This window comes from Primulina eburnea, chromosome 14, assembly GCF_022965805.1.
Source record: "Primulina eburnea isolate SZY01 chromosome 14, ASM2296580v1, whole genome shotgun sequence".
Taxonomy (NCBI): Eukaryota; Viridiplantae; Streptophyta; class Magnoliopsida; order Lamiales; family Gesneriaceae; genus Primulina; species Primulina eburnea.
In genome coordinates, this window is record NC_133114.1 from 26281612 (window position 1) to 26290306 (window position 8695).

An 8695-nucleotide genomic window follows, 5' to 3' on the forward strand; every position below is an offset into this window, starting at 1 on the left:
TGTATTATAGCTTAATGAAGTGTTTGCAAACTCTAAAAAAAATGATCATGAATTTTTCCTTTCCCCAACTGTTCTTCATTGTTATACGAACACAATATATTTTAACTAGTGGAACATGTACTAGAATTTTTTTAAAAAATTTGACCAGTTTTTCATGGTTTGGACCCTTGATATTTTATTGATTTTTATGTTTTATATGTTTGCAAAGATAAATCAAATTAGTGTCTTGATGTAAATTCATAGATTTGTCATTAGATTAATGAAATTAAATATTACATAGAAAAGATAAATTATAAACAAATGTTAGTGAATTATACCTAGCTTAGGATATAATAACAGTAGCTGTAATGGACTCTACAGTGGACACCACGACCAAAAGAAGTGTCTTGGACTTGTCGTGCAAATATACTGTCCATTTTGCTGACATCTGTTATTTCTGGCTTTATATTATCTTCTTGTTTTTTCCAAAAAAGTTGATTTTACAATATGGTTATGTATGTGAATCTGATTGGATGGCCCTGAGATGCTGCAGGTCTAGAATTTTTTTTTTTTTTGAATTTCGAATTCGAAACTCGATTGTAACAAACTCCGCGCTTCCGTTTAAAACGTTAAACATGCCTGGATTTGTTCAAAATCTGTAATCTGGTAATGAAACGCAAGTTTGGTTTAATGTACGTTGTATAAGTTAGCTCATAAAACAAAACAAAAAATACCACAGAATTCTTCAGTTACATTATCTAACCATAATCTTCTGAAGGGAATTTATTGTAATATAATCTCCAACTTTTTATTCCACTATCTTGTTAAAGCTTTTGGGTTATGGATTTGCTTTGATTTTTCATCGCTTTCAACTTTGAACTCTGCCTTCTTTGCAAGTGAATTTACTGTCTCTGCAATCTCTTCCGTTCTTGCTGCGATCTCCATGAGTAAGGATGATACTGTGACTAATGGTACAATTTGTACAAGGGCGGGACTTGTTTTTGCTTTTACTGCGCCGTTATCTGACTCTTCGAGTTTTGGTACAGTTACTGATGCAGTTGATTGTTCAGAGAAAGATTTCAAGGCATTTTGAAGTTCTTCCACGGCATTGTTCATTTCTTGAACTAATAGATGAATCTTCGTCGATTTTGTCATCGTATTGATAACAGTGGAGAGTTCTTTTACTACTGCTGAGGAACTAGAGCTTAATCTTAAGCAGAACTTGCTGAAATGTGCCTTAAGGACATCCGGAGCCTGAAAATTTCGAAGAAAGGCATGAATGTTTAGTTATAGTTAATGAAGGATAATATGTAACTGAACCTGCAGGATCCATTTGTGATACCTTTGCGCCTGAATTGATGCTACCATTGAGGGCTTCAATGCAGTAAGCACAGCTCCTAAGTGAAGCTCCAACCTTTAGGTACTCCTTCCACGGATGTCCAAAATTGAAGCCTCCATGTGCAGGCTCCCATCTGGCAAAATTAGCCTGAGAAAAGCAGTATCATGGTTCAGCAAAATGGTGATCACTTTAATGTGCATTATCACGTAGGTTCTCACGAAACAGAAAAGAAGAAGCAAACGCACCAAGGATTCTTCGGTCGCATTAGATCCAAGCACACATTTGTAGCCTAGCAAAATTTTGTTGGGGGCTTCGGTCTTGACATTATTAGCATTCACATCGTTGGCAAAGTAGTCTGCTACACATCCTGCGTTTTTAATGGAAGAAATCAGTCCGTTAACTCTCCCTACATGCAATATGATTTTCCATCGTGAATATTGTTGTTTGGTCTTACCATCCAAGGAATCAGCAAGCTTCTCCATGTTGTTTTTGATAAGGTTGTGAAGCTCGCTTCCGGCCCAGACGGGGAAGAAAAGCATGGTTGTGATGACGCAGATGGAGGTCCCTATTGCAATGGTGGATAGTCTCTGGTGAGCGAGCTCGAACAATTTCTCCACACGGTAGCCTGAAACCGAAACTAGGCTAAAGGTGAGGATAAAGATCATGGCCCCATAGTCGAATCGTGCTTTGACTGATGGAATGAATCTAGAGAAAGTTGCTGCAGCGGCTGCAAGAAAAATGCACGCCCATGGTAATGAATTTCTCCTAGTAACAAATTTATTTAGATATGTATAAATATTGTCTGTAAAAGATGTACGTACCTAAGAGGAAAACTGAGACTTGGAGGACTATGGGTTCAAAATCTCCCGACTGACTAGCTATCCAATGAACGCCAACTCCTAGTGCTCCAGCCAAGCAAGTTCCAATTGTTCTATTCACACATTTGCATAATGTTGCACCTGCATTAATATATATTAATGTGATTACTCATAAATTTTACAACAAACAAATATTATTCTTTCGATTTTAAGGCCTACTCACCCACGGTGTATTCGAACACAACCACTACGGTCATAACAGCCCACATAGCATTTCCTCCAACTCCATGATACAATGGCCTCATGTAGTAAAAAACTGACACCAAACAAAGAGCCAACCCAACTTTAATGCAATGAAAGAACTTCTTAGGGTCGTTCAATCCTAAGTTCCAAGCCTTGTGAATGAACCCCCAGAACTTGGACAAAAATCCCATCAAAACTCCTTGTAATGCTCCACAAACTCTAGTTCGTGGCATGGATTCGGGTACTAAAATCTTCGATGATCCATCCGGCATGTTAATCCTCCATTCCAATCCTCCGCTTGCCTCACTTTCTTTGACCATCTTTTCGGAATACGTAAAGCTACAAAGGGAAAAAATAACTGTTTATTTGGCTCAGTGAATGGTTCGAAGGACAAGAACTACCCAATGTCCTTCTGTCTCTCTTTGCAGGCCAGGTAGTTGTGTTTGATTGCAGATCAAGCACATACATATATTACACACATGCATGTGTATATATATACCACTACTACAGCACACATGCATTTTATAAAATAATTGATAATATATAGGTATATTTCTGATGTTATTAAATATTCATAAAATAATAGCTAAATTTGAAGGATAGTACGGGCAACATAAATATTTTGGTAGGTCAGTTTAAGTGGTGTTCTCTTCTGTTGCCATCAATTGCATTTCCCTTTTTATTATCGCTAATGGGAGCTTTATATTCAAAAATCGGCTCAACAAAACGAATGCACGAACATTTTTGGTGGAACCTAAAACTATTACATCATTTACCGGATGCTATATTTTAGTATCTATACATTTCTCTTGGAAATAAAATGTATTTAATCATGCCATCAATTATTATTCATAAAATATAGGAAAGACTGTAATTTTAGTTATATATGTTTGTTGCTTTTCGATTTGGTTATTTATCTTATCAAATTTCAGTTTTGGTCACGTATCTTTCAATTTTGACAATTTTAATATTTTTTTATTGGAAATGTTGATATGATATTAGACCTTGTTCGATACGGTATATCGGATTTTCCAAATAATGCCGTATACTGTACCGAAAAATTTTGGTACCAAAAAATGAATACCTATACTGTAGTGTAATTTCGGTATGACATAAATTTCATAACGTTCTTACAAAAAAAAAAAACTTGGTATACAACATTTTGATACTGGTATCTGTATTATATTGTTTATATCAAAATTAAAAAATTGATATTATTCACATCAAAATACTAAATTTTTGAATGTCATACAGAAATATCGAAATTTTTAAATGTCATATCAATACTGAAATGACATTATATTATTATAATTATAATTTTTAAAATATATGAATTTTTTTTCGGTATTTACCGAAATATCAAAAAAAATTTAATGTAATCGCGATATTGATATCGAAAAGTTCTATATGGTGTCACATCATACTGAAATTTACGTTGTAACCGTTAAATTTGGTATATACGGTATTTTGCAGTACTGGTAAGTAGGGATGGGGAAATGGTCTGTTAAGCCCAGAAATCGAGTCCGGTCGGGTTCACGTGTACCCCCCAGCTCAGCTTACTCAGTTTTCAGCGCCTCAAGTCTCCTCGACCACATAACCACCTACATCAATCACACATAGTGAGTCTAAAACTCAATACACCTGAACTGTTATAACAAGTATATATACATATCATGCAACAGTGAAAAGTATTGTAAAAAGTAACTTGCATGATCTTCAAAAACACGAACATAAAGTAAACCTATTCATACCAAATCATGTCAACATATACGTATTCTTTTTTCTTCATTGAATTCAGATCATTAGTTGTGACTTTCGTTTCAGCTCTAAGTCGATTGATCCATCTACGTATAACCACGGTACGCGGCAGCGGGGACATCAGCTACAGTTTTACTTATCCATTGAGCATTGACCTTACATGTTCATGTTCATGTTAGTGTTCGTATTAGTCACAATCAACTAACTTCTTTAAAAAACATTATATCATACTCATCACTTGTAAAACTCACGCGTTTACATATTTTTTCTTAAAACCAAGAATGCAGCGTGTTTCTGACATTAACCTAAAAATCCATGTTCAATAGCCACATATACATCTTAAAAAAAATGCATGAACAGTTGTCAGGACGCTGTCAGGACTGGTAACATGCTCAGCTGCAAAATGACATGACCGGACCCTGAACAATTTGACCCCAATTCAAATTTCAATATATTTTTTATCTCAAAAATCAACTATAAATAAAAGATCATTTCTTAACATTTTCACACAAAAATTTCTCTCAACTTTACATTTCCTATAATTAATTCTCTCTTTCATGTCATTTGTCAACGTATATTCAATAAATTTTGTTATAATTTTATGTACACTCAGTATTCCAATATTCTCTTTATTACTATTATTTACTATTTAATAATTTACTCAAATAAATAATTCAAATTTCAACGACGTCACATTCAAATCATGATGGTCATAGAGGTCAACACATTCCAACTCTGGTAAACATTTTGGTTACATCTTCGACTTTGATGAAGTCGAACCTATCCACGAGGAGTAGGAAGCCATGTAACACTCCAAAAAATATGTAGGGCCATCATCGTCCACCCGAACAAGCAATGCGATTGAAATGAGCACGACGTCAGTCCGAACAAAGTGAATCAAGGTTTGTGATCACTTCAATATTGAAAAGAATGTACAAATAACTCTTTGCGGTATGTAAAATTTGCGAAAATAAATATTCTTATAGAAAAGGTGGTGGTTCGGACAATTAGACAAAATATGTAGTTAAGGTACACAAACATGATACCGATACTCTACAACTATTCGGTAAGAAACCACCCAAAGACAAATTAATCCTTCATTTGGTTAAGCTTCCACAAGAACAAAAAAAAATTCTTGAAAAGTCATTGTTAAATTTGTTATGAAATGTTGTCAAGCTTTTATAATAGCTTATTAAGAAGGTTTTGTTGAATTTACTAGTATTATTCAACCTGGTTTCACAAGATTTCTAAGCACACACTTAAGAAATATAGCTTTTAAGAAATATTGCTTTGATATGTATAAGGAATATAAAGAATAATAAAATCCTATATTTCAAATATTTCTTGTAGAGTAGTTTGACAACTGATATTTGAACTAAATTGAAATATGAATCTTATCTTGTTGTTACATGTCATTGGATTGAAGAAATTTGGACTAAGTAAAACAAAATTTTAGCGATAGATCATTTAGAATCGTTACACAACGCATACACTATAACTAGATATGTTTTAAATATTGTTAAGATTTATTACATACAAAATAAAATAAAGTTGATCTAATTAAATAATGCGAGTGTTAATACTCTTGGGATTAAATACCTTAAATATTTAATAAATCAATTTTAGATGATAATTTACTTCATGTTAGATGTGCATGTCACATTGTCAATGTGTTAAATGTGGATGTGATGAACATGTGTCTAATGGAATCAAAAATCCAAAGTCTGCGGAAAGTTATTACGTGAAAGAAGATATTGACGTGATTGGAAAGAATTAGTTGAATCAAACGGTATTAAATTTAAAAAATTCATTTCTCATTGAAACTAGATGAAATTCTTTTTATCACTTGCTTTATACTTTATTGGGTTTTCAAGATTTAGTTACTTCATATTACAATAATATTGCAGTAGAATCTTTAATATAATATTGACTTACGGTAATTAAAATATTTTGAGTAACAGAAATGTTTAAAGAAGCAACTGAAATTTTTTCTAATATTAACTACATTATTTCAACTATGTTTCTACATTTGTTTTTCAATAAGTTTTATAAATTTATTACATATTGTGATGATATTGTAATGCATGATTTTATTTTTAATATGAAAAACAAAATTTTAAATATTGGGAGAATATCCCAATTATGCATGGCTTAGCAATGTGAACAGAGTACGCAGCTGGAGGAGAGGCTGACAGAGAAAATCAAAGTGGAGCACTCAAATTCTTTCAAAGTTTGAAACAACAAAAGTTATAAAAAAAAATCGGTGATAACTACAAATTATAATGAAATTTAAATTTATCTTATTCAATATATTGAGACTACAGAGAATTTCGCAGTTTTTGATCAGTGGAAAGTAAATTCTCATGTTTATCCAATGTTAGCTAGGGGTGAACACGGAGCGGTTTTGCTGTTTTTTTTTTAAAAAAAAATTCAAACCGAATTGCTATATACGGTCGGTTAGTATTTTAAAAAAATAATCGTGATTTTACATGTAGAATTAATCTTACGATTTTGAGCGGTTTCAGGCAGTTGCGGTCGTTTTATGGTTTTTCTAAATGAAAAATATTAGAATATATATTATAATTTATTTGAAAACAACAATAATATAGTGTCTTTAAATTTAAAATATAGTTCAAATCATGTAAAGATAAAACTAGATAAAACAATAATTAAGATTCAAAACTAACTTAATAATTTAACAACACAACGCACTCACAACAAAAATGACATTTATACTATTTTATCTTTTTTTACTTTCAAAATTCAAGCAAAATATTATGGTAAAAGAAATAAATGCTATGACAAATTCATGAGAATATTAAGAAGAAGATGTTTACTTTGTAGAAATATAATTTTTCAGAGATTGAGAATGAGATAAAGAGTGACGATCTTAATGATATTTTGTTTAAAACTATTTCAATATCCCAAATACTTTACAGTTTAAGCGGTTAGGTGACCTGGGAAAAATAACCGAATCACGTATGCGCAGCGGATTACATTTTTTAATGGTTTTTTATAAATTAGAAAAACGTGCGGTCCAATTCGGTCGGGAGCTCGGTTTGCGCGGTTATAAAAAAATCTGATCACTCCTAGGTTAGCACACATTGCCATAGATGTCCTAGCCATTCAAACACTTCAAGTGTTTCTTCTGAATCATCATTTCCGTGTATAGAAGAATTATTGTGAACAAAGAACTAATTTAGCCAGAAACACTATTTGGACAATGATCTACAAGATGGTTTATAGTCGAAAAAAGAATAGGACTGTTGAAGCGATCGACGAACTTAAAGCTCAAGCTTCGACGAAGATTCAAAATATATATTTTAATAAATCATGATAAATTTTAGATGTTCACTTGTCAAAATCAATATTTAAGTTATTTTATTATATAACCGGTGCGTGGTCTGGATTGATTCTAAGCTCGTGACTTGGTTTACCTTGGAATCGGAACTGGTCAACCCAGGACCGATCGGAACTGGATTGGCCGGTAAGCATGCCTAACAAAGTGTGGTATACCGGAATGTTCGATATTTTTCCCAACCGTACATGACAATGAAACATCAACACCATGTTGGAGCTGTATAGGTGTAACATCAGCACCGCAGGAAAAAAAAACTAATATTGTGAAAATAACAAAAGTAGTAGATCAAGACTGAAATTTGATAACTTATATAACCAAAATTGATTGAGAACAAACATATACTAATATTGTAGTTTTTCCTAAAGTATAATTAGGTAAGAAGATCAATAACAATGTTCAGTTTCTTTGAAGCGATTCTTTGTCTTTTTGTAACGATGTTCCCTTATATCCAGCTTGATTTAGTAACATAGAATAAAATAGGAATGAAATTAATCTTGTATTAGTACATATTCTCTTTTTGTATCCTCTCTCCTAATGTTTGATGTATTTAACACAACTATTGTAATAATAACACAAATATATTAAATTTAATATTCAAAATACTAAATATTCTATTATAGTTAATTAAAATACATGCAATGCAAAGGGTAGGTGGTTCATATCCCTCTCACGACCATGTGGGAGATTGAATAAATTACCTAATGACTAATAAGCTTACACTCTCTGGTGTTAAACCAATTTTTAATTATTACTTAGTGAAATTTATTACCAATAATTTACTGTTTTACGATACGATATGATACATACATTATAATTCCTCTAGAGTGATCGAAGGGATATTACTTTAAACTTGGGTAATATCAGACTGAATGTGCAAAAAACGAAATTGGATTAAATGTATGAAAAAAAAATAATTAATTTAATGCGTTAACATCAAAACCAAAAGACATTACCAATTTTTTTTCTTTTTCATGCCTTCATTATCTAATAATAATTTAGCCTCCTTAAACAATTGATATTTTCTCTTCCATACTTGGTATTTTTAGTCTCAAATAATAATTCAAATATGATATTGTGTGTGTGTGTGAAGAAAATTATTTGACAGCAAAGTGGCCTAATTAAATATATTTAGGCCGATGGTCAAGTGAAAATAAAACAACGGACATATAATTTAATCATAAAAATTCATGTGAACAG

At 32.1% G+C, this 8695-nt stretch overlaps 1 protein-coding gene across 2 annotated transcripts; it reads right to left on the reverse strand.

The window, feature by feature from the left end:
• Positions 1–270: 270 nt before the first annotated feature.
• LOC140813272 (aluminum-activated malate transporter 10-like) lies at positions 271–2870 on the reverse strand. Of its 2 annotated transcripts, XM_073171766.1 has the most exons (6): positions 2360–2868; positions 2140–2277; positions 1773–2045; positions 1564–1685; positions 1322–1465; positions 271–1233 (listed from the first exon to the last, which is right to left on the reverse strand). In XM_073171766.1, the coding sequence occupies exons 1-6, from the start codon at positions 2697–2699 to the stop codon at positions 796–798; spliced, it is 1455 nt and encodes a 484-aa protein (XP_073027867.1). In that variant the 5' UTR covers positions 2700–2868; the 3' UTR covers positions 271–795. The 2 variants fall into 2 exon arrangements, with proteins under 2 accessions (XP_073027867.1, XP_073027866.1); XM_073171765.1 differs by having other exon boundaries at positions 1564–2045; positions 2360–2870.
• Between the last annotated feature and the right edge of the window lie 5825 nt (positions 2871–8695).

Coding starts and splice junctions, on each gene's coding strand:
- LOC140813272 (XM_073171765.1), bottom strand. CDS start 2,699: ATGGTCAAAGAAAGTGAGGCAAGCGGAGGATTGGAATGGAGGATTAAC. Junction 2,046..2,139: donor AGTCTCAGTTTTCCTCTTAG/GTACGTACATCT, acceptor TTTTTCTTGCAG/CCGCTGCAGCAACTTTCTCT. Junction 1,466..1,563: donor ATGCGACCGAAGAATCCTTG/GTGCGTTTGCTT, acceptor TGCTTTTCTCAG/GCTAATTTTGCCAGATGGGA.